The sequence below is a fragment of the Pantherophis guttatus genome, chromosome 2 (assembly GCF_059756535.1).
Source record: "Pantherophis guttatus breed Tessera chromosome 2, ASM5975653v1, whole genome shotgun sequence".
NCBI classification, from domain to species: Eukaryota; Metazoa; Chordata; class Lepidosauria; order Squamata; family Colubridae; genus Pantherophis; species Pantherophis guttatus.
The window spans coordinates 39,016,916-39,044,579 of record NC_142064.1 but is presented as its reverse complement, the minus strand read 5'-3'; the positions used below and the strand labels follow the sequence as shown (position 1 = coordinate 39,044,579).

Sequence of the window (27,664 nt, the reverse complement as noted above, 5' to 3'; positions counted from 1 at the left end):
AGAGCATTTTTTTCTGCAACCTCTTCACCGAAGAGGTTGCAGAAAAAAATGCTTTTAAAAGCCTCTGCTTTTAAAAGAAAAGAAAAAAAAACTTGGCCACACCCACCCAGTCACATTACCACCACCACCACCAAGCTACGCCCACAGAACCAGTAGTAACAAATTTTACGTTTCACCACTGGGCAAATCCTGGTCATTTGACATCAGACCTAATGTCTGTAAATGATTCAGTTAAAGACCATGGCCAGAACTAATGTAAGTGCTGTCATATGATGTGTCAGTTTAGGAATGCATCTCTTAGAGAGAGAATTTCCATTCCCTATTGTGATGACTAAGTGAGGACTACTTGTGTTGTAAAACAAGAAGAGAATGGTTAGGTTCAAGAATTAATAGGTAATAAATAAATATGGACTTATACCAAAAGTGAGTGACCTTTCAGAAAAAAAGTATGTTTAGGTGATTTTGTCCTTAGAATGAATTTAAGTTCACAATGATTGATGTTCAAAATACAAAACAAATATATAGAGCAAGAGTGAATATGTTGAAAGAAAGGAGAAGACTGAGAATGTCAATGGAGTTGATGAGATCCTCAGAATTGGTTTATAAGTAGCTAAAGATGGTCACTTCTAAACATTCAGAAACATATCTTTGAAATTAAGATAGTAAATCACTACTGATGATCAATTCATGTTAACTGAGAGTAGCAAAAGAAATTGGTGAACAGTTTAAAAATCGAAAGTACCTGATGGATTTTGTGAAGAGAAAAATAAATTCATAAATATTGATGATAAGGAGTTAGAAATATTATACAGGTTTTAGTATCTATGTTCATCCTGTTTGCTTCTGTATTTCTCTACTTTATGTGTTAGCACATGCAGTTAAAATAATGATCATTTTTTAAAAAATCTCAGAAAATAAAACATTGCAAAGGGAAACATAAAAATAGAGGAATAGGAGCAAAACAAATACTCTGAATTTTTGTGGTAAGATTATGCATAAGATTTTACCAAATCAAAATTCAGATATGAATCAAGCTTATTTGGAAATGTTGGGAAGATGCTTGAATCAAAGTTTGACTCTGAAGGAAAATTTTCACAGTCTGTAGACTTCTGGTCATCCAGGACAATTTCTGTCAAAGCTTTCCATATAAGAAACTCCAGAGGGAAAAGAAGGTAATACAGTTTTGTGACCAATAGATCTAGTTTCTATTCACCGTGATTTTTTTTATTATTATATCTACCTCATTCCAGGAAGAAATATTGAAGTAATATTTCTCAGTGCTCTTTTCTAACTCTTTCTCTCCCTAGAGTTTTAGTGAAGTCTTTGGAATCTTGGAGAATATAATAGTGGTTATATTCTTGCTTGGAAAATGATGGATGTTTAAGAGACTTTCTACTGCTGCCATAATACATTGTATATCTCTCTGTATCCATATTGCCTTTTCTTTTGTTTGGTAGTAAATGAACTGAAAAGAAAGAGATGAAAAGTCTGACATTGTCCTTTATTCAGCCTAACTTTTTCATTATTGCACTGATCATTTGAAAGCTTCAAATTTCTCATGTAGAGACTTACCTGTGCCGAATACAATTTCTAAACCAATTACACTATCACTATCCCATATTTCTCTCCTTGCTTCTAATACCGGGAAAATGCCTATTCCACCAAAAACATTGCAAATGTCCTAAAAGGTTCCTCACTTATTAGTCAATAACATCTTTTATTATTTGAACTGTGCATTTTAATGTCTTTTGTTAAAATAACTATCCTTTTGTTTATTGATGGTGGGTTTTTTTCATGTTTTACTATATACCGAAACCGAAGCCACAAAGACAGCATTATAATATTTGGAAAAACAAGTATATTTATCCTTGAATGAGACCACTACTCCTTTAAGACAGACCAATTATTTTATTAAAACATCTGCCCACTCAGCAACCAGCTAAAATGCTGAGAGTGCAACCTACTTAGTGTTTAAACCTGTCTTTTATTCTATGGATAAATCTTTCCATTTTTTTCGCAATAATGCATTTCATGGACAGAAATTCACGGCACTGTTCTCATTTTTCATTAAAATGAGTGTGATGAAAAATTGACAAATTTTGAAACATTCTTGGATAGCTAGTTGAAACAGCAGTCTGGAGGACAACTATGAGCCAATACCTTAATTTAATTCCCATGTGCATACATGCACATGCATAACTGAGGTGCTTTGCTAGCTTCTTTAACCAGATATGTATTCTATGCATTTATCACAGAAACCTGACAGACCTATTTCCCTCAATTTGTGTAAGGCCAAATGGAGATGTGAGATGGTAGGCATATGCACTGTCGATAGCATTTCCTCAGCATTTGGCTCCTAGTAAAGCTTTTCATACACATACTATTAGGTCAGGATAGAAGCTTAGTTGTATTTGGAAACCCCATCAGTCTGTATTCCCAACTGCAGAAAATACAATTATTTCAGGTCTGCAACACCTTTGACAGAAATCATATTGACAAGTATGCTGACGGACTGCTGACATGTCTATAAGAATAACATCTTTAAGCTCATGTGTTGTGGAAAAACTTCTGCAAAGGCTGAAAGCTGCGTGACACCTGAAATACTTCCTGCACACAACTGATTTTTAGTGCAAAATACTATATTCATAGTCACAATTATCAGGTATATACACAGTTAAGGTGTTGATCATTAAGATCATTGATATGTTTAATTGAAGAATCTTTCAAAGAGACAAAACGGATTGTAAAGAGACAAAAATACAGAGGAGACATGACAAATCAGGAAAAATGTACTATGAAAATGTGTGTGAGAGAGAGGGAGGAGGGAGAATGAGAGAGAGAGAGAACAGAAGCAGTTTAGAAAAATGTAGGGTTATGTAAACATGCAATTACTGAGCTTCCTACCTAAACGAATTCACAGTTGGAGATTCAATGAAGTAGTTGTCATTATTACATCCCAATGTTTTGTTTGATGCTAAACTTTCATGAGAGTGGTTTTGGAAATAAGGTACTGTATTATTGAGGAAGAGAGAGGATTTATTTGATATCAGGGAGGTAAGATAATTGCAAGCCTTAAGGGATTTTACAACCTGTTCGGAAGAAGAAATTGAAAAACCTAATGGGATAATCCATTGTATTTTGTGGTAAAAAGAGAAATAGAGAGACAAAAAAATAACAAAAGAAGATTATGCATTAATAAAGAAATGCTTAAAAAATATATGAGCACAATGTAATCATAACTCTTAACATCAGAAAGAGATGATAATAGAGATATTTAAATATTAAATATGCACGATAGTAGGGAAATTTTTGTTCCAAGATGAACTCATTAAAATGCTTCATTACTCAACCTACATGCGACCATATTGACCAAATGTCACGGTAAGCCTGGAAATCACTAGATAGGCAAGAAAGGGTTTCAAAGGAAAAGCCTACAAAAAATATTCTTAGATATTGTCTAGCTGGTGCATTCCTACAGCTAGGGTACAAAGGCTCATGTGAAGCTCTTTATCAATCTGGAATTCCAAGCAAATGTCCCAATCAAAAAGTGAATTCTATACATTTAAGGTTGACTGAAATTCCAATTCATCTTGGTATTATAGACTAGATGTAAGAACAAATTGCAAATGTCTGTGGGCAAAATAATCTCTTGGTGGGAAGGAACAGTTTAGCACCCTATTTGTAATCTAAAGACAGCTATTCAAATGAAATAATAGATAAGAATGGCATAGTAAAACTGCTCTTTTTTTAGACATAGAGTTGTCAGAAATGGAAATCTGATCTTCCTATCTAATTTTCCAATTATGGGGAAATTACTGTACATAATTGCCAGTTTAGTTTACACCCATTTAGATTGACACTCCCATTCAATCCCTCTATGTAGATTAGAACAAACACATGCACCCCTCAATTCAGCTAGCAAAAATATAGCTTGGCATTCATATATTAAACACCAGCAGACATTAAAAAACAGTTAAGCACTGGCAAACAAGATACAAGTCAGGCACAAGTAAGAGAAAAGTAGAGAACAAGCAAGGATTCACATTATCTGTATTTATCTATTAGAAATAACAGGATGGTCCCCCTATTCTGTGCCATGAAAAAAAAATGTTTAGGAATGATGTATCCAACACCAGTAAGATTATCTATAGCTCTGGATATAGAGTTATATCCAAAGAGTCACTGGTATTCGAAATGGGGAGAAAATGTTTGCAAGGCAAGAAGAAAACATTTTTTTGAATTTTCTTTAAATAATAAAGAATCAGAAATCGTGGTAATGTAACAACAGAGATGCTGCAATAGCCACAACTTTGCAAATAAAAGTATACCAAACATAATGTAAATTTCAATTCCACAGACATAATGAACTCTGCATTTTTTGCATATTCTTTGACTTAGTGGGCCTTAGGTAGAATACATTGCAATATAAAGCACTTTTTTGGTTAAAGCAAAGGAGGAGGAGGAGACAAAGAGATAAACCCAATGACAGTTTTAGTAGTATACAAGAATATACTTGAAAATGCCCAAATTGAAATAGAGTACCAAGTCCTTATATATTTTTGCAAATATTTTGATGCTTATAATTCATGCAATGTTGATGCTAAAGTCTATTACTTTTACCAAATGTCCTATCGGATCCACCTGAGATTTGAGAATTCAGCTTTATTAAAAGTTCTACAAAATTACTTGAAATGAGAAAGTGACATTGTGGTGGGTCTTTTCATATTTGGCAGCAAGGGATTTTTGTACAAGTTTTATTGCCACAGTATCACACATGATAGAGCAAGCCATCAAAACTAGTCTATTAGAATACTGCCCTGATAGTATCTCTAAAAAGTAAGGTAAAGGAATCCATGTGGATTTAATCCACTAGCCATCAGCTGACTATAGGGACTCATTTCCATTTCAAGGCCATTGAGCCAGCATTGTCTGAGGACATTTCATGGTCATGTGGCCAGCATGACATCATGGAATGCTGTTACTTTTCTACCAAAGTGGTACCTATTTATCTACTCACATTTGCATACTTTCAAATTGCTAGATTGGCTGGAGCTGGGGTGAGAATGGGGAGTCACCCTATCATGTGGAGCTTGGGTCTTGAATTTGGGCTACTGACTTTCTACCTGACAAGCTCAGAGTCTTAAACATTGAGCTACCATACCACCCCACCTCTAAAAAGGGAGATGTTAAATTGTTGTGTGGGATCTATTCCCACCATTTTGCTTTGTGTGTGTTTTCAAGTTAATTGCATGACAATGGATAGTCCGGGGTGAAACAATTATAGTATGTATCAAAGCCAAGAAGAGTTCTGAACCATTTTGAGGAGTGGCAACATTCTTTATTTTGTCTCGGTCCTGCAAACCCTCCTCAGATAAAAATAGTCCCACCATACTCATCCAAGAAACAATGAATTCTGGTTTAACACTGAATTTCCTCTACCCAGTATTCAAATATGCCATCATTTAAAAAGAAAGAAGTGGAGATGGCGCAAGAATGTGAATAAGCGTTCCCTAATATATATATATAGCTTTCTCACTTAAAAAGTTATAAAGGAATCAAAGTCCATTGAAAATAAGTTACATATTCCTGTAACAAGTACAGCAGGATCCATGTAAGATCAATCAGCAGATTTTTAGCAGCTGCACAGGAAGTGGGAAGCAATTTGATTCAAATGAAAGATTAAATATAGGGCCTCTGTTGGGTAGAAAACATTTGGCCATGAACCATATGTTCATAGAGACAGAAGGAACATAAAACCAAGTCAGAAAAAATATGGCAGAAAGGCAGCATTGTGATAGCACTATATGATAGCAATGGCCTACTTATCCTGTGTCAATCATTTTTCTAAAGTATAAAATAACATAGAAGAAATATTGAATTGAATTGAATACTTTATTTGAGCAAATGTGATTATACATATAAGGAATTTGTCTACATTGCCTATACATTACACTTTCCTTGATTCAAATCCTGCTCAACTACATAACTAGATTCATACTTTTCGCTCTATGATCCACGTTGCTTGATTCAGGATTAGTGTGACATGATTCTTGGCAGTGTGGATTATAATCTAGGGTTATGGTTTGACTTTTGTGAAACATTACATTGTGCAACAAACCATAATGGAAACAAGTCATATCATAGCAGTCTGTATTAATTAAGCAAATATTCAGCTACAGAAACTACTATAGAAACATTAAAGGAAAAACGAGGAGGAAACAAAGCTGGTATAAAGGAACTAACAGGTTAGTGGGAAGCACAAATAATTAGATAGTGCTTAAACCACATGACAAACCACATGCACTGCCAGATAACACTATTTAACATCTAATACCTTTTGAAGTCAAACTACAGTACGTAGAGTATCGGTTACAAAATGTTGCAAAGAATATCAAGTTTAACTGTGAATTTAATCTGCCATTTTCAGTACAAGTGAGACTAAAAGGAAGTCTTTATCAATTTTGTTTCTTTTCAATTACAAAGTGACAATGCATGACCATGAGCCTTAAACAGCTTGTCATCAGCAAATACCTTCCCAGTTCTTTAGCTGAAATGCAAAATCATGGGTTGAACACTTCTATGCTGTTTTCCATTTCTCTGTAATCACAGTTCATTTAAATAAAAAAGGTACAGAACAATTGCAGCCTTTTATAAATATATCCTTTCTTTTGATGTAGCCATATAAGGACACTTTAATCATGGAAATCAACATACTTTATTGAATGCATAAAACATGATAACCATTTAACCAACACAAAGTCAAGTCTGGGTCAGTTATATTTCTTTATAATGAATATAAAAACGCTGCAATCATACCTTGTCAATATACTACCTTTTAAAAATACCAATCTGTTAATAGTAGAGGACAGGATATCCACTGCTTTGGAAATTTAGTCATGATTGATACATATAAAATATGAAAAATTAGAAAACTCAAATCTACAAAATATTGAATTTTGTCTTTATTTATATTGTATGAATATTATAGCACAGCCCTTTTATTCTTTAAATATATGTCTCCCTTTCCTTGGGAACCATCTTGTTTTATGAATCCAATTAGTTCTTTGTTTGATGTGATTTTACCCACAACAGTATGACTTCACTGGCATCATCTGGTTGACTAATAAAGAAGTTTACCCCAGGGTGGCTGTAGTGTAGAACTACTGATTTGATAATTACTGTACTGACAATGTAGTTTAGGAATATTGCCCATTATAATTGTGTTGCTGAGATATGGGCAGGACAGGATACATGGCAGGAGTACCCGGCCTGAATTATCACAAAAGAGACAGAGCAAGAAATAATGTATGGAAACTAATCAAGGAGACAACCAACCTAGAATTAAGAAGAAACTTATTGACATAACAATTAATCAGTGGAACAGCTTGACTCCAGAAGTTGAGGGTGCTTCATCACTTAAGGTTTTCAAGAGGAGATTGGACAGCTATTTGTCTGAAACAGTATAGGGTTTCCTGCTTGGGCAAGAGGTTGGACTAGAAGACCTCCAAGATCCCTTCCAATAAACTTTGTTATTCTCTTAAAATTTGCCATTAGCACAGGCATAATTTGGAGTTGGTGATGGGAGAAAGAAGATCTTACAGCAACATCCTTCCAAGGAAATAACAAATAAGCCCTCTGTCAATAATAGCCTAACAATGTAATAGGTATCATCCTTCCTAAGCAGTATCACAATGTCAGATTGATAGCATTTTGAAGCTATGATCAAAGGATGGACCACATCAGTTTTTCTCCATGAGATCATTTCCTTTTCCAAGTTGTACATTAGTAAATCAGTGTTTTTCAAACTTGGCAACTTTAAGATGAGTGGACTTTGACTCCCAGAATTCCCCAGCCAACATGGTTGGTTCACACATCTTAAAGTAAAGTGTGAAAAACACTGTCGTAAACTGAGTACAAAAAGACATAAATGCATCATTATATAAGGTGAGAGAAATATTGTATATTGAAGAATATAGGATATTGATATTGTAACAATTCAGATATTATAGGTAGATGTTATAAAGATGATGTTTGTTGTAAATTGTTTTACTTGCATTTATAAATGTATTATGTGGTTTCTTAAATTAATAAAAATTTTAAAAATTAAAAAAAAAGACATAAATGCATCTATAAATTTATATGTTTGAGAAATTGCATGTAAAAGGTATATTATTGTTTTTGCGAGGAAAATATGTGCATAGCAATAAAAATTTTATGATCTCGTGTGTACTTTAAATGTGGCAAGTTACAAGAAAACTGAGGGCTTAAACTATTAGTGTTATATTTTCATTCTTAGTTATGATTTCATGAAGCATACTTTTTGTACAAATTTTCTCACTCTACGTGTTATAGATGAAGAGGAGGTGTTCAACCTTTTACAACAAATAAAAGATCACAGATTTATTACCTATTACTGAAAATAGCATCAATTTGAAGCTCTGCATAGACAACTTCATTAAGGAAAATTAATTGTGCCATAGTACTGTAATTCAGACTCATTATTGTGTCACTAAGCAGATAACATGGCTAACCAGGATTAATAGAGAGCCGATAGCAGAGCAGACAGCCTCTGTAGCAATTTGATACTGCATTTTATTTTAAGCAACAAAGCTGTTTCCTGAGAATTCACATTGCAAGGTATATTCTGGAACAGAGATTTTTCACATTCTGAAATTCACTATCAATCCGGTTAAATGTTTCCAACCTGAAGAACTCTTTCTAAACAAAGCAAATCTCTCCTATGGATCTTTTTGGTTTTTTTTTAGAGGATTTTGTGTTATTGTGGGGAAGAGGATACATCACAATCAGCTTCTGAAGAAAATGTTTTGTCTATGATCTAACAAATCACAACAACTTGAATTATTGGTGCCTATTTTAACATGAATCTGATTCCTTTTATTCAAAAGATAATCCCAATCAGATTTCCATTTCTAAGACTTACAGTTTTAGAGATTCTGAAAGCACACTACAAGATTCAGTCTGCATTTTTCCAAGAAACTTTCCAAGATTTTTTTTTAATACCATTAGAACCACACTGAAACCATATTGAAGTCAAAATCAGGACTTCAGTAACATAAAATGTCACTAAGTACAATGATAAATTTAAGTATGTTCAATTTATTTAATTAAGGCTCAGTGACTAGAAAACAGAAACCTTGGAAATTGTGTACTGGAGCTGTATCTGCTTCAAAAATGATTCAGAAGTGTTTTCTACTTTGCTTGCCTGAAAATACAATCTCTCTCTACTCATCATTAAAGGAGTTCAAGTTTTTAGATTTCATGTGACCTTGAAAAATACTGCTGGTTTGAAGTCTTTAGAGTGCAGAGAAGAGCAATAAAGACGATTAGGATGAAGATAAAACATCTTGGTTGCAGGAATTGGGTATGTCTAGTTTAATGAAAGAAGGACTAGGGATGATGTGATAGCAGTCTTTCAATATCTAAAGGGCTGCCAGAAAGAATAGAGGTTCAACTTATTCTCTAAAGCACCTGAAAGCAGAACAAGAAGCAATGGATGAAAACTAATCAAGGATTCTAGGGTTCTTAGTTTTGTCATAGATATGATACAGAACAACATATTGTAAGGTAATCTTATAGGTTTCACACTTTAATTTATCTACTAATATAGAAAGAAGGAAACATTTGGAAGCAAGAAATGATAAATGATAAATTCTACTTGTCTCCAATTTCTCCTAATCCGAACTTTCATAATAGAAATCATTTAATTAATTTATTTAATCCATTTATACAGCTGCCCACCTCAAAGAAATGACTCTGAGTGTCTAACAATATTAAAAGCAGATAAAAATCAAAACATAAGCATAACTTAAAACACACAGCAATGATGAAATTGTCAAACAGCCATTAACCAAGAAATGGGCTCCTTCACCCCTTTGAAGGCCTACGGTCTAGTACGGAATTGATTCATTACATCACATTTGTAAATATACTTTGTATGAAGCATTTCCTGGAGCAACATACTAGTCCAAACTATGAAATAAGACATTTGGGGCTTTTTAGAGTTGAGTAAAGGGGCAGATGCTAGATGAATATATAAAATATTTTTGCTCAAACTTTTATAATTTTATCCATTGAAACAGAATATGGGGGAGATCGCAGTCTTATAATACATCTTCACATAACACATAGTTTATAGAATCACAGGGATGGAAGGGACCTTGGAGGTTTCTAGTCCAATGAAGGTTAAGCTAGGTGATTCAGTACCATCGAGTGTGATGATTGTTAGCCATTTCGATAGAATTAGAGGAGCTTTCGTTCATGGAACTTTCTATTGTCTGCTAATCTTTATGGCCGCATTACATCTTGAGTTAAAAAACATTGCTAAATTTTATTTATTCTATTTATTTATATATGCCAAATTTAGAGACTATACCTCTCATTCACAAAGCAACTCTACAAGTTACTGTAGCAACTTTGCAAGTTCAGTCTTATTTACTATAAGCTATTTTCTACAATGATATTACTACTTACCATATTTTTTGGTCTATAAGACAGTCTAGACTATAAAATGCACCTAGCTTTTGGGGAGAAAAACAAGAAAAAAAATCTGCCTCTGCGTCCCAGCAATTTGCCTCCTTGCAGCAAACAGCAAATAGCCTAGTCAGCTTCAGCACAGCCTGATTTAGCACGAGCAGCTGATTGGTGGTTGGATCTGCCTCCCGGAATACCACCTATCAGCAGTTCTAGGCTGCGGGGATCACCACCACCCATCACCACCATCGCAACCCATCGCTGCTGCCATGTATTGCTGCCTCTGCATATCCCATTTTTGGCCTCTGCATGTCCCGTTTTCAGCCTCCGCCGCCCCATTTTCTGCTCATTCCAGGTGGCAGGGATAGGCAACACCAGCAATCCCCACCACCTGGAACAAGGCCGAAAATGGGTGCACAGAGGCCCAAAATGAAATGCATGGAGGCCAAAAATGGGGCACGCAGACAAATGGCAGTGGCGATGGGCGACAATGGTGGCAATGGGTGGTGGTGATCCCCATAGCCTGGAACCGCTGATAGGTGGTATTCCAGGAGGCAGATCCAACCACCAATAAGATGCTCGTGCTAAATCAGGCTGTGATGAAGCTGACCAGGATGTTTGCTGTTTGCTGCAAGGAGGCAAATTGCTGGGAGGCAGAGGCCAAAGGGTGGGGACCAGTGGGTGGGCAGGGCTTCATCAACATTCACTGTATAAGATGCACAAACATTTCCATCCACTTTTGGGGTGGGGGGAAATGCATCTTATACACCAAAAAATATGGTAACTGGTTTCAGGAAAAATGTAAATCCTCCCTGATTTGATCTAGGTCAAGATTAGCATATGCAATTCCTACAGGTTTCCCTTCCTCTTCCCAATGTCTTGTGTGTTGAGAAAATAATGGTTAAGTCCAATGGAGTGACAGAGGATTTTGTCCTGTTAAGTTTTTGAAAAACTATTATGTTGAGAGTTGTCTATTACATTGCTAATTGTTGCCTTGTAAACCATTCTTGAAACTTACATGCACCCTTTTCTTGTCAGAAAGAACAAGAAAATTTGATTTAATTTGATCCTATTTGATCAAATTAAATCATGCAGAGTTGCAAACATACACAGATTCCAAGTTCAAGGGTACTTTTAATTATTGATGGTCTTGTACACAAAAATTAGATAATTGACACAACATATAAGGACAGACAAAGAAAGAAAAAAACCCTACTGGTTTTGAATGATGTTAGCTTGTGCTTAGTGGTATGCTAATAGAATTACTTTTTTCAGAGCAGATTTAAATCTTACGTTAAGAACATATAAGGAAATGCCCATGGGTGTAATAATGTATAAGAAGTTATTCTGAATTTATATGCTAAAGTAGATAGAGAATTTTAAAAGAAAGAATAGTGTCATGGATAACTAAACTATAAGAGATACCTGTGCATTTTTGTTTGTTTATTCACTGAGATTTATTTCATCAAATATCAAGCTACACCATGGAACTTCCTCTGTAGTGTTGCTGGTTGGTTCCTATTATTTATTTCTTTTGACAGTGTTTACATTTTACCTAAAGAAAAACTAGTTTTTTTGCACCATACCTGACAGTCTTTGTATTTTAAGTCCAAACTGTTTGACACATTTGGAAATATTTAAACTTCAATTCAGAGTTGCCTATTCCCTGGTGCCCACATATTTATGGAAACTGAGTTCATTGTGTATGTCACCAAAGCTGAGAAGTAACAGTTCCTGCCTTGAAATCTTTTCTGTAGCCCACAGAGAAAAGAGGCATTTGATTCATTTGCCTAAAAACCATATATATTTCATTCAGAGGTTCCAAAAATTCAGACCGAGTATTTTTTTTATTGTATTATTAGTATCTTTCAGTACAGAATGGAATTTCAATTGAATTTCAGCCTCATGCACATCTGAGGCCTCCTAGCACTTATTATTCTCTAGCTATTATCAGTGGAGCTGTACTGAGAGCAGAACTCAAAGGAGATGCAGACTGTATAGATCTATTACTTTTACAGTGCAATTAATCTTGTTGACATTACTTATATAAACGTGGATTAAAATGCCTGGAAAGCATACTGTTGATTTCTATTGCTCATTAATATTGATCAAAGGTTGTTGTTCCCTTTTGTGTTAGAAGCTACTTAAAGATTATGTACAAAAGTGCTACTAAATTATTGATTTTTTTAAAAGAAGAACCTGAAGCCCAATGTGATTTAAACTAAAACTATGAGAATACTTGCAAAACTTTCACAGTACTTAATTAATAATATCAATTAAAATAAAATCATGGTGGCATGTTTCTATATTTTAACTAATACTTGTTATATTTATTATGCATAGTGTCTCCTACAATGGAAGATCACTACTGGCCAAACTCTACATGTTACATTTCTATAATCATACAGAAATTACTAATTCATGGTCAAAGCTGATATTATACATCAAAATAATTATAAAGTAACTTATAAACAGATGGGTTTTTTTTATTATATTAGGACAAGAAATTCAATGATGTGTATTAAAGTACTCGTCCTAAAAACCCTAATCTACAGTATGTGCAGCTCACTGCATATACTACATTCCCAACAGTGTCTCCCAAAGTTGCCACAAAAATTGTAATTTTTAATAGGACAGAAGATGAATATATACAGTACATAAGGTGCTACAGTACATAACAAAACTCATAAATAATTTCAATCAACCTTACATTTTGTCCTTTTTAAGGTGTGATCCTGATTTGCTATTTAAAGGCCAAGTGAGACCCACAATTGTGGTGCATTCCTGGTGTATATTCATTTATTTATTTGTCTATTTGTTTGTTTGTTAAATTTATTTGCCGCCTATCTCATCTAGCTACTCTAGGCAGCTTTAATTAGTTTAATTAATTATAGTTTTTTTAATTTGCATCTTTGCATTACCTTTGCATCTTCCTTATTAATCAAAAGGAAAAAAATGAAAATGTTTGTAAACAGAAGTAAAATAATAAAACAATAAATAGGCAATGACAAAAGAACACGGTGAGAATAAATACAACAATATTAAAATGATTTAAAAAGATAAAAGGGAGATAAAAGGAATGACTGACAGGCTCTCAAAAGCCTGTTAAGCATGTAAGAATCTATAGAGTATAGGAATATCTAATACAAAATATTTTCAGATTATCCTATTAAAACAAGAATTTAATGAAAAAGAAAAGCTGTCTCTCATAGGGTGAGATTATTGTTAATGCTAATTTATTTGCAAGCAAGCCTTGGGCCTCGAAAAAAGAAATCTGAAGAGGAGTTTCCTGATGGAATTTATCATTTGTTACGTTCTAATAAAAAAGAACCTTAAATCTAAGGAATAAACAAACCTGTAAGTTTGATTTCATTTGGTTTTTCATGGCAAGGCATAGTTTTAAAAACAGTTTGAATATTTTTATTGCCTTTCTCAACAAAATTTTCCATGATATATACATTTCTAAAGTAATTTGCCTTTCACAATTCCTAATTTCCCCTAAAATGCTCTCCCCCACCCCCACCCCCACAAATCTGGAAGATTGACAAGCTACCCATGAGTTAGGAAAAAAAATATCTACTATATTAGGGCAATGCCATCTATAGAAACATACAGGTTAGAATTACAGAAGCATGATGCTAATAAAACAATTATTTATTAGTTCTATCTGGCTTGTAGATTTTGCCAATCAAAATAGACTCTGGTTCTATTGCAAAAATGAAAACTAATCAGATTCATTAAAATGTAGCATAATAATACAATCAGCACTAATACAGCTGGTGGGCAACAATCAAACTAAAAGCCCAGAAAGCATTTGGATAAAATGGTTGTCAGGCCCTTTCAGATTGCAAGAATGGTTGGATCCCAGTATACCTTCAGGGACCATATATTTAAGGTATGGGGGCTACTACTACTGAAAAGGCCTAGAATGGATGTTCCTTTTAAATTTAAATATAATATCCCAGGAGGATGGGGAGGGGATTGTTCATAAAAATGATGGTAAATCCTATATCCTGAGCCGTGGTGGCTCAGTGGTTAGACTGCAATATTGCAGGCTGCCAGCATTTTGATTCTCACCGGCTCAGTTAACTCAGCCTTCCATCCTTCTGAGGTTAGTAAAATGAGGACCCAGATCGTTGGGGGCAATATGCTGACTCTGTAAACCTCTTAGAGAGGGCTGTAAATCTAAGTGCTATTGCTATTGATATATTGGGAACTAGCATGTGGAAAACTATAAATGAATATTCACTTATAATATAAATGTAGATATATTGTTTTATATTTAAAGAGAGAGGTTCATTTGGAATTTAATATACAGGTAAGATAGCCTTTTGATTAATCTGTAGCAGCAGCTAATAGTCCTGTCCTTTCATGCTAACTCATTTTCTTCATTGATCTATATCCAAGCATTATCTAGCAATGTGTACAGTGGAGAAGCAGTTCCTTTTAATTTTAACTTAATGATATAAAAATTGCAGATATAATGCAAATGCTACATCTTTTTCCTGTTTCTGCAATGCCATTTTTACCTTTTAATAATATTTAAATGTGACCTATTCCTGTTTAGATGATTTACAAACCTTCACGCAAGATTAGATGTATGATTTCTTTCCATATTTATATATACTGTATTTCCCTGAAAATATGACCTACTCCGAAAACAAGCCTTAGCCTGATTTTCAGGCCTGTGTCTAATTATAAGTCCTACCCAAAAATAAGTCCTAGTTAAGCCCCGTCCACTATCTGGTTGTAGAAGGTGGGGTGAGGCGCAGGCCTAAAAATTAAGCTAGGGCAGGGTAGCTGCCCCATGCGCCCTGCACCTGCCTACCTTAGGACTGCTGCAGTCAGGCCTCCTAAGCCCTGACACTTGTCATGCTACTGCCCAACTTCTTCTGCAGCTGCTTTCAGCCACTCACAACTGGATACCATGTGGCACATCACGACGATGCCACCACTCGCCACAGAACACGGCAAGGCTCGTCAAATGGCAGCATTGGCATGACAAGCCTTGCAGTGTCATGCTGCGAGCAGCACCCTCGGTATGATGAGTCATGCAGAGTCTGGCCACAAGTGGCTACGGAATAATTTGGGCAGCAACGCAGCAGGTATCGGGGCATGGGAGGCCTGGCTGTGGTGGTCCTAAGGTAAACTGGTAAGACATCCCCCCAAAATAAGACCTGGTGCTTATTTTGGGGCTGAAAAATAAGGGAAACATGATATTTCTATACTTTATATGTTTCTTTGACAATGAATTTTAACAATGTTGAATTCTGAATCAATGCACTTAAAGTGTCAATAGTCTTTTTAATAAAGAAAATTGCAAACCATTTTAGATTATGAAAAATGCACAATTCTTGAACATTCCAGTCATTTTACTTAACAATAAACTGGTAAGAAATATTTATAACAATTAGAGATTTTAAATAAATCTTAAAAAAAACTTCTGATTTTTCAGAGAATAAGGCTTAATTTTCTAAACAGAGAACATAGTTATAAGCCACCCAGAGTCATTGGTTGAGATCGGTAGCCATAGAAATTGAATGAATGACTAAATAAATAAATAAATAAATAAATAAATAAATAAATAAATAAATAAAGGGTGTTATTGAGGGTTCCTTTCATATGTTTTCAAGCATGCAATCACTTTGTAAATATCTAAAACTATTGATTGCCAAAATATTCCAGCTAAAGTCATGATTTATCATTAAGAATAACTGGGGAAATGTGAAAATATTTAACACAAGTTTGGCATAGTGGTTAAGGTTAGAAACCCGAAGACTGTAAGTCACTGTCCTCCTTTAGGCATGAGGAAATTTTGATAAAGAAGAAGATTGTAAAGAGAATAGGATTAAATATGGAATATTTTTCATGAACGGTTACTGAATATAATAAGAGCAATAAGAGCAATAGATGATGAAAGAAATGCACAGATGAGAGTCATGCAATATTCCTTTGGTTACTCAATATATTTATAAATAAATATGCATCCAGTGCTCTGGTGACATTAGAAGTAAGGTGGTTATAGATATGAATGAAGACATACTTTTGTATGCAGAAAACATTGCCTTATTTGCTGATTATCTGAATAATTTATTGCAAGTGCTGACTAGAGGGATAGAGATCTGAAAATTAATGAAATATGAAGGCAATAGTGCTTGGAAAAAATAGAGATAATTACAGATAGGTAGATAGTTACTGTAGACAGACAGACAGACAGACAGACAGACAGATGGAAAGGCAGGCAGGCAGGCAGGCAGGCAGAAATAGAGCAAGTTGAAGAATTTGACCATATTTATAGAAAGTTTACTATAGATGATAAAACAGAATAAGTCATCCTTCTATAGAGCCATGTAGTCCTGATTCAATTAGCAGAGTAAAAGTTTCTGAATCTCCTGGAGCTTTTTTTCTTTATACAGGGAACCAATGCTTGCTTATTTGGTTGCACATTAAAAAAGGGGATTCCTTAGAATTTAACTCAATAGCATGTAGATGCTTTTCAGAAAATAAAGAAATCACAGATGTCAAATTCTGTGCTGCCTCTAGCGATTTACACTTCATGTAATAGAGTGGGAAATACGCTTAGTTACACAATTGCCAGGTGGTACTGCTGCATCAATTACTTACTAATTCCACACTGGATTGTGCAGCAGTTATTTAAAAAATATAGTGCAATTGTTCAGTGTTCATCCCTTTGAAATTTATACTGATCATAACTTTGTTTTAAATCTCATTTTTTTAAAAATAAAAAGAAATTTAATTACGCATTGGCTTTGAACTTTGAAGAATATGGAGAATTAGATTAATGCATTATTGCTGTGTTTTGGTCGTGAAAAACCACACAAGTTAGATAAGCCTCAAATTAAGTGGCCAGTTCAATGTAGCTTTATGATACAGAGGAAACAACTATATTTTTTTATGTTCTTCCTTTGTTTATCAATCCCTTCAGTGTGAATTTTCCTAATTCTTTTTTTTTCAAAACTTTAGCCTTGGAAGAGGTCATTCTTTTTTTTTCTTTTTTTTTATTCAAGAGGAAACAAACCTGCCTAGAGAGAAATTCATCAATGTGGACAATTAAGCTTGAAATGTAGTGATCCCTTCCCTTACATTATTTACTTACTTGAAAAGAGAAGGGGCTGTTTAGCTTTTCTTAAAATAATTCTTGAATAGGGCTAAGATCTATTTAATTCAATGTTTTTCAAACTAAGCAACATTAAGATGTGTTGAATTTAACTCTCAGAATTCCTTAGCCAGCATGGAACATATCTTAAAGTTGCCAAGTTTGAAGCATATTTATTTACTTACATTCTAAAATTCTAGAAAGAATCTAATACTGGGAAAAATTGAGGGCAAAAGAAGAACGGGACGAAAGAGAATGAGATGTCTGGATGGAGTCACTGAAGCAGTAGGCATGAGTTTAAATGGACTCCAGAGGATGGTAGAGGACAGGAAGGCCTGGAGGAACGTTGTCCATGGGGTCGCGATGGGTCAGACAGGATTTCACAACTAACAACAATAACAACAAAAATCTAGATCAGTATCTCTTTCCTGCCTTGGCGTTCTGTTGATTACCAAGATATGTATATTGTAGCATTCTAGATTTTTCAAATTATATGTCCCAGCATCTCCTACCATTGATGATACTCCAATGCATGTTGTGTATTATTATTAGGCAACATCTAAAGAGACATAGCTTACCTATCCCTGTTAATTACTTTAATTATATTATGTTAACATATGTTAATACAGATCCCTCATCATCTGTTCCCAACCTTCATCAGCCATTCCAAAATTTTCATTAGCTTTTTTTTTTTTTTTTTACTTCTCACAGTAGAATGGATGTCTTTAACCTTCAGTTATGTCACAGGTAGAATAATTTGTTTTGGTAAACAGTGCTTAATCTAAACCTATAACAGAAGCATACTTAGCTTAAAGCCCATGGATTTCCTATTCTGTTCTTTATCTAATTCAGTTGGGTATGTTTATACTATATCCTTTAGTATATAGTCAGAATCCTGACTATAACCAATCCTTTGGTTATAGCCAGAATTTTGGCTTCATCTAACTGCAAGATTAAGTAAAGCCATCAAAATCTGGCTATTTCAAACAGGCCTTCGGGAATGATATATTATGGGGTGAATCCTTTCAGCAGTAGCAATGTTATATGAAAAATTACATTTTGATAAAATAGGTTTCTATGAATTTCATCCTGGGCACTGGGGAATTTTCCAGCCTTGAAAGTGGCCACTCCCACTTCCTGATCTAAAAAAAGTGGAATTTCTCAAATGCTTTTCAGATAAAGTAAGTGCCAGAGGCCTGTTTTCTATCTGTGAAAATGTTCTTCTTTGGTTAAAAAAAAATCAAATATACTGGGATAGTTGAAAAATATATCAACAAAAATGTGACACAGAACATTGATCAATTTATCTGAAAAGCTTATTAGTGTATGAGTGAATTAGATTTACAAGAGGGTTTTTCAGTATTTCATTTATGTTTTTAAAACATTCTTTCAGGGCCATGTCTCCCTAATCCCTGCCATAATGGTGGAACATGTGAAATCAGTGAAGCCTACAGAGGAGACACGTTCATAGGCTACATCTGCAAATGTCAAGCTGGATTTAATGGAATACACTGCCAGCACAGTAAGTTTTAAAATGGTATTTACCTTTCCTGCTTGATGAAGAAATATCTAGAACTGCTATTCTGCATAGTTATCTAATTACTGTATGTGTTTGACTCAGCAGATCTGTTTGGCTGTAACTGTGGATATGTCTGAGCATCAGAATTTTTACTGGACAGTTCCACAAGATTATTTGCAATTTCTTTCTATTTTTATTGCAATTTCAGTAGGAATCTTCATGCTTGAGTCTTTTCCATAAAATAAAGATAGGATTCTTTCTTTCTCTTTTTCTTTCTTTTTCTCTCTCTCTCTTTCTTTCTTTCTCTCTGTGTCTTTCTTTCTTTCTATCAGAAAATGGGATATTGCAATCTCCAATTTCAAGGCTTTATCTTGATGTTGTCAGCAGTTCATTCAGCTAATGATGGCTGAAGATAAAAGGGCTTGTTAAAAAGTAGATATTTATGCTAATAGGTTTCCTATATTCTCTATTTCTGCTCATTTTAAAACTAACCCAAGACAGGTGCTGTTAGCCATGTTATTTAATTCAATAGGAAGTCTTTCCCGAGGGCTTTTTTAATAGATGTTCTGGATTTTTCTACCATTAGTTAAATGCACAGCATCATTTCTACCTAAAATTTATTACAGCCAGTCAGGAAAAGTAAATTATGAGTTGAAGAATTTTATTTTACTTTTTCTCCTTACTCTGGAATCAAACAAAGGAATTCTTTGCATCTGTCTTCACGCAAAAAGAAAAACAATTGTCCAACCTATCAAGAGCAGCACCCTAGGAGACAGAATCAGAATGCAAGTCAAAATTAGGCGAGAAAGCTGTAAGAAAACACCTATCCATTCTAGACAAGTTCAAATCACCAGGATCAGATGGATTATATCCCAGGGTTCTGAAGGAACTGACAGATGTGAACTTGAAATTATTGAACAAAATATTTAAAGCTTCTGGAGCATCAGGGAAATATCAGAGGGAAAAGGTTGATGTGTCTCCAATCTACAAAAAAAATGGAGGGGGAGGAGGATTCAGGGAATTACAGACCAAGCAGCCTGACATCAATATCTAGGAAAAATCCTGAAAAAGATAATGAAACAGTGCATTTGTGAGCAAAACAATTACTAGAAGCCAGCGTGAGTTTGTCAACAACTGATCATGTCATTTGATGAAAGTGACTTCTGCCTATTTCTTGATAAGATAGAATAATGTAGGATAGGGAATACCACCAACAGATGGATTTGCAACTGGCTAGCCAACCATGCTCAGTGGGTAGTCCTCAATGGAACTACATTTATCTAGAGGGAAATATGCAATGGTTCTGTTTGGCCCAATACTCTTCAACATTGTTCTGTTTTGGGCCAATACTCTTCAACATTTTCATAAATTATCTAGATCAGGGCTGTCAAACTCACGGCCCATGGGCCGGATGTGTCACGTGCTGGCTCCGCCCCACCTGGTTTAGCAAAGGGGGAAAAAGTCCCGATACATCACGTGACACCACCATGACGATGCGAGTTTGACACCCCTGATCTAGATGAAGCGATAGAAGGGAAACTTCATCAAAGTTACAGATAACACCAACCTGGGGGAGAATAATTAACACTTTAGAAAACAGACTCAAGATTCAAAAGTATCTTAACAGATTTGAATGTTGGGCCTTATTCAACAAAATGTAATTCAGTACTGAGAAATGTAAGGTCCTACATTTAAGGGAAAAAAACCAAATGCACAAATATAGAATACTGGCACAGCAGTAGTAACTGTGAGAGGAATCTAGAGATTCCAGTAGATCACCATTTAAGTATAATCCAGTAGGATGCTGCAACTGCAAAAAAAGCTAATGTCCTAAGTTGCATCAATAAAAGGATAGTTTCAAGATAGTGTGAAGTGATTGTACTGCTTTACACTGCACTGGTGAATCTATACTTTATCTACTGGGATCACTTTGGTTAGCACAATACAAAAAATATTTTGAGACTCTAGAAAGAGTGCAAATAACAGCAACAATAATAAATAAGGGATCTAAAAGCATATGATGAATGATTGAGTGAACTCAATGTGTCTAGCTAACAAACTGAAGGACTAGGAATAATATGATAGCAGTCTTCCAATACTTCCAGTACTTCATAATTTATTAAGCAATTTATTAGAATTGCTTAAACATTACAAATTTGTAATGTACTGTACTGTAATTACATATTTGTTTTCCCATTACAGTACTGATAAGGTAAGGCATGGATGTTGGGGAAGACTCCATAGATGGTATGTGCATAAATTGGGGAGTTTCCAACATAGACCTTGGACAGCTTATCCTTTTATTCTTTGTCATGGTGAAAATCATATGACATTCTCTGTCAGGTCAGCCTTTTCTTGACCAGTACATAACTATTACATGACCTGGCATGATGTTTCTTATCAGGTAGCTGTCATTGTCTGATTTTGATGTACTGTTTCTCTATGACTTGCTGCATGGCAATTTTCATTTCTGGTGGCTGGTATCCACATCTGTTCTAATGGTTTTTTTATTTTTCACCCTCATTTGTATGTCTGAATTTTTCCTCAGGTGCAAATTCCATTCATCTATTTCTCCCAAGATTTTATTTCTTATAAAATTTAAAAAGGCAGTATATGATCTGGAGCAATTGTAGGCATGGATATAGCACTTGTCAGAAACACCTTCAGCCAAATGCATATTTTCCCAAGATTGAGTGGTTTTGCCACATGAGCCTAGGGGAAAATATGCTTAAAATATGCTGCTTAATAATTTCAAACAGAAATCTGCAACAAAGTGTGAAAAAGAATACCAGAATGAACTTTACTACTTTAGCCAAAACTATGCAGCTGAACTTGTAGACTTTCTAGACATTTCTAGAACATACGTAATTCATGCATTTAACTTTACTACCCTATTAAACTTTGTTTTACTATTGAATTTCTCTGTATCCATTTTTTCTTGGAAATATAGACATTTAGAGACAATAAAAAAGCTAAGAAGCAAATAAAAAGACCAGAATACATTGTCTCCAGCAGTCAATACCCTGATCAGCAGGGATTAACACTGGACAAACAATCAAGGAGAAACTAATATCCTAATCAAGAAAGTACCAAGGAGAAACCACTTTCCAACAAAAAAAAATGGCAGGCCAAGTTACTGCATATAAATGGAGAGCAAACTCCACTCACCTGCACTGATGATGTTATTTTGTGGGGGTAATGAAACATATGCAAGCAAACAACTAAGTTCAGAGGGCACCAAGGTCTCCATACTTCAATCCTGAGCTCAGATTTTCTCTTTTATTGGAATAGATTTTAGTGCTGTACAAAGGACAATGATGTTATCATTTATTTGACAGTTGTTCATAGGGCATTCCCAAATAAAGGGCTTCTAAGGCTGCCTATTCTATCTTAATTGATTTTTAAGAAATAAAGGTAAAGGATTAAGTGCTGGGGGAAAATGGGTCAATTACAAAAGTAGGCATGGTAACAGTACAATTAAAGTTTTGTCAGATTTTTTTAACAAACGATATCAAGGATAAGAACTATGTATACAATTTTCATTGTATGGATTATTACTTGTGAAAGTAAAATTTAGGTTTTATCAATTTTGTTTAAGTAGATTTGGTCTGATTATTAACTAAAATGATAAAGGGAACAAGTCAATGTCATGTGTTCAATTTCAAATAATAGTTGAGTTTCCATTATGAATTTTCCATTGTGAATTTTTGGGGTGACATGTTAGTTTACACATTTTACACAGATATATTAGTGTCTTTTGAGTACATACACTTTAACTATATAAAATGTATTTAATATCTCTTTAAAACTGAGGCGACTAAAACTTGTTTCTAGTTTGGCCTTGGTCTAATTCAGGGGTGTCAAACTCACATCATCATCGTGTCGTCATGTGATGTATCGGGACTTTTTTCTCCTTCACTAAACCGGGCAGGGATGGGGCCAGCATGTGTCACATCCGGCCTATGGATCGCAAGTTTGATACCCCGGTCTAATTCATACAAAAAAATATTTTCTCTTATATATATATATATATATATATATATATATATATATATATATATATATATATATGCAAATCTTGGCGCATTCGGGTCTTTTTCCGTGTAAGATTGAAAGTATCTTGTTGATGTTTCGACGAGGTCCCACTAGTCATCTTCAGGCTGGTGTCTTTGACTTCGTGTTTGTGCAAGGAAAGCGTGATCGGAGATGCCGTCTCTCTATAAATACCGGTGGAGAGGTGTGAAAATCTACGAAAACAAATATATATACATACATATATGTGTGTGAAAGAGAGAGAGAGCACCAATTTTCTTCAGTCTTTGTACCACTTCTTCAATGAAGATAAGCTCTCTATATGTTGATTGGATATCAATACAATGCGTTAAGCAAGGCTATTGCTTAACGCATTGTAAGCCGTTCTGAGTCTCCGGAAAAGGGCGGCATATAAATCAAATTTTAAAAAAATACAGTTTGACAAAAACTGCTAAATTAAACAAAAGCTTCAACTAAACCCAAACCTTCTGAGATCAGCAAAAAAATAAATTAAATTAAAAAATGGAGAAAGTTTGCTTAACAACAGACTGCCAGGAGCACTGTGCTCATATTGCTCCTTTTGTTAAATTGCTATCATTACAGAAAAGCATTAAATTATTGTTGTGACATCATAAGTCTGAAAGGAAGAGGGTAATAACTGCAGCTTTAAAAAAGATGTTTACCCAGCAAAATGATCATGTTTTTAATAGAATAATTTAAATGAGTAAACAAATCTACAATAATTATGTAAATTTAAGCTTCATTCATACTTTGTATTTAGAAACTATCCAAGCTTTAATATTTAGATATTTAAATATCTATTTAAATTTAAATATTTAATATTTAGTTGAAGTAAAACCAAGTCCAAATATTAAATTGTAGTTACAAAGTTTAATCAACAATGAAATTAAAATGTAATTGATTTGTATAGTTATCGCAGATGTTCAGAACCTGCAGTTTGTGCTTGTGTGTCATGTCTTTGTGTGAATGATTAAAATAGTGTATATCATTGGCATAGTGACATCATGATATATGTGACCTCCCTTCCTAACCTTTCCTGTAGTTACCCATAGACAGAGTCATCACAGAATTTGTTACTTTTGTTAAAAACAAAACAAAACATTGTGCTATGGTGATGAAGGTTCTGATGTTTTCTTATCACAATACACGATACACATAGTCCAGCAATGGCACAATGTTGATTCTATTACTTCACCATACAGTGTATTTGGGGCACAGATATAGGGAATCCTCATACTACATCATTTTGCACAACACTCCATCTTTGACAATTTCCATCTTTGACAATTATAGTGTTGAAAATATCACAGGTCATGTGGGGCAAGGAACCTTGGGGGAATCAAGGAACACGCCTGTATGCAAACTGGTGCTGCAACATCACAGTAGTCTCTAAAGTACACAGATGGATGTTTATACCGTACACCGCTTGGTGCTTGATTGAATTTTAGAATTCAATCTAAAATTGTGGGTTAATGTCGATTATTATTATTTATTTTTTGCTTTAATTTATATGCCGCCCTTCTCCAGAGACTCAGGGAGGCTTACAATGCATTAAGCAATAGCCTTCATACTTTTGTATATTTATAAAAGTCAGCTTATTGCCCCCGCAATCTGGGTCCTCATTTCACCTACCTTTGAAAGGATGGAAGGCTGAGTCAACCTTGAGCCTGGTGAGATTTGAACTTGCAGTAATTGCAAGCAGCAGATGTTAATAACAGTACTTAGTCCACTGTACTACAGGCTCATTTTGCTATCCCTCATAAGTTAAGTAAGGGACAGAAATACTTTTTTCACTTTTTACAAGCAAATTTTGTAAAAGAGGATCTGTCTCTTTTAAAGCTCATTTGGCTGCTTGAGTAGCTGCTCCTGGCTATCTCCCCATGTCTGAGGAGTATCTTCCAAAGCAAAGATCCCAAAAGACACGGCTGCTTTCACAATTCAAAATCAGGAGTTTTCTAAAGTGCTTTTGTGCATTCTGAAACACTTTTTTCATGGAATTTGCATAGAGAGGATTTCAAAAGTTGTATTATAAAGAAGGAACAAAAAAGAAAAATAAATATGAAATTTAGTGAAGCAAAGTCACTATATTTGAACAATGAATAAATATTTTAAATTTCACTGGTTGTGGTCCCTAATTAATACCTGGCTTAGTGTACAGGCTTAATGTGACAGTTTCCCAAGACACCTGCCCAGATGCCTCTCTAGACACCTATTCAGATGAGGAAGAGGCAGTTCCAGGCACCTCAGAGGGAGCCATGGAGGAATGTCCAAAGTTTGCCAGAGGCTCCAAGTCAGGCTGAGCACTGTGGAACAATTGCAGGAGAAAGTGACTGGACAAATGGCTGGCTGATATAGGGACAGAAGGGACACCGTTGCAACTGGAAACCCTCAGTCTTCAGGAGGACAGAGCACAAAGCTTTAGCTGGCCAGTAAAGATGAGGAAGAACTGCCTCCATCTGATCCAAGAGCGCTGAGGGCTGACAGGAGGCAGGCACAATGAAGGTGAGCCAGGCTACAGTACTTGTCAGGTGGTAGCCTCACCCCTCTTGATGGCCTGTACTGGGCAGCAGCTATTTAATTCAGTGAGTGAAGTGAAACAACACTGGGAACAATGTGGCCATTTCCTTCCTAGCATTTGTCAGCTGCTTGAATCTTGTTTCCTGACTGGACTGTGTACCTTGGACCCTGGGTTGTGCCTTGACAGATTTTGCCCTTGCTTCATGGAATTGGGCTTAGCCTTGCCTCTGCCTTCTGGATTTGTCTTGCCTTGTGGACTCGTGCTGGGTTCGTTCCTGAATTAAACTGTGAACTCTTGGAAGAGTATGTGGTTGTTGGCATGGAAATTTCTGGAGAAGACTATTCAGGATTTGGAAAGCCTCAAATAAAACCTTTACTCCACCTGTGATGTGTCCGTATGTGAGCAGGATCAGGACACTTATCTTACTGGCTGGTCTTTCCATTTAAACTGTATCGAAGAGCCAAACTAGGAGCTGATTTCCAGCCGAGGTCACAGGGGAGGGGAGGGGGGTTTGCGGTTATTATTAAAGAAGGTCTGAGACCGAGGGAGGCCACTGTTCCTCAGACAGCCGGCTGGGAATCCCTTTTTGTGAAATGGGGTCATGGGGTTCAGATGGGTTTGCTGATCGCGTACATGGCTCCCTGCCACGTGGCAACAGCCCTGCCCGAGCTACTCAACATCATCGCCACGGTGGCGGTTGATACCCCTAGGCTTATGGTCATGGGGGATTTCAACCTGCCGTCCGTGGGTGAGATGTCTGAGATGGCTCAGGAGTTCATGGCTTCCATGACAGCTATGGACCTGACCCAGTTAATTCATGGCCCTACCTACACAGGGGGAAACAGCTGGACCTGGTTTTTGTCTCTGGACAGTGGTTGAGGGATCTTGAGATAGGGGATATAGTTACCGAACCCTTGTCATGGTCAGATCACTTTCTCCTTCGTCTCGACCTTCGAACCACTGCACCCCACTGCAGGGAGGTGGAGCCAGTAAGATGATTCCGCCCCAGGCGCTTGATGGAACCTGACAGATTCCAGATGGAGCTTGGGCCATTTCCTGAGGCTCTGGCACACGCCTCGACTGGAAACCTAGTGGCCGCCTGGGATAGGGCGGCTGCTGGAGCTCTGGATCGGGTTGTGCCTTTGCGGCCTCTGACCCGGCGCCGATCTCAATTGGCTCCTTGGTTTACTGAGGAGCTGAGGGAGTTGAAGCGCTGGAAAAGATGCCTAGAGAGTAGTTGGAGGGCCCGTCTTTCTGAATCTGACCGGACACTATTAAGATCCCATATTAGGAATTACCTAGTGGCGATAAAAGCAGCAAAATGTAGCTATTTTGCTGCTCTTATTGTGTCATCAGATAACCGCCCGGCCGCCCTCTTTAGGGTGACCCGCTCCCTGCTCCATCAGGAAGCGCGGGAGGACCCCTTGGAGGGTAGAGCCAAGGATTTTGTTCAGTATCTGTATGACAAAATCACTCAGATTCGGGAAGATCTGGACTCCGACTGGGTAGTCTCAGGGGGAGGGACTGGGGCAGGTCTTGAGAATGTTATTTGGGATGAGTTTGATCCTGTGACCCCTGAGGACGTGGACAGGATTCTGGGCAGACTGAATGTGACCACTTGTTTATTGGACCCGTGTCCTTTCTGGTTAGTACTGGCTTCCCGGGAAGTGACACGAGGCTGGCTCCAGGGGATTATAAATGCTTCGTTGGGTGAGGGTGACTTTCCTGCCACCTTGAAAGAGGCGGTGGTGAGGCCTCTCCTCAAGAAGCCTTCCCTGGACCCGGCAATGTTGGTAAACTATCATCCGGTCTCCAACATTCGCTTTGTGGCAAAGGTTGTTGAGAGTGTGGTTGCACAACAGCTCCCCCAGCACCTGGATGAAACAATGTATCTAGATCCATTCCAGTCAGGCTTCAGGCCCGGGTACAGCACAGAAATGGCATTTATCGCGTTGGTGGATGATCT

General features: G+C 36.1%; 1 protein-coding gene across 1 annotated transcript in view; it reads left to right on the top strand.

Moving 5' to 3' along the window:
* The window catches only part of EDIL3 (EGF like and discoidin domains 3), a 230,013-nt gene that overhangs the window by 108,870 nt on the left and 93,479 nt on the right, over window positions 1–27,664 (top strand). The window contains exon 3 of the mRNA XM_060690628.2: window positions 19,002–19,130. Coding sequence (XP_060546611.1) covers window positions 19,002–19,130 — 129 coding nt within the window. The remainder of the gene's footprint in view (window positions 1–19,001; window positions 19,131–27,664) is intronic.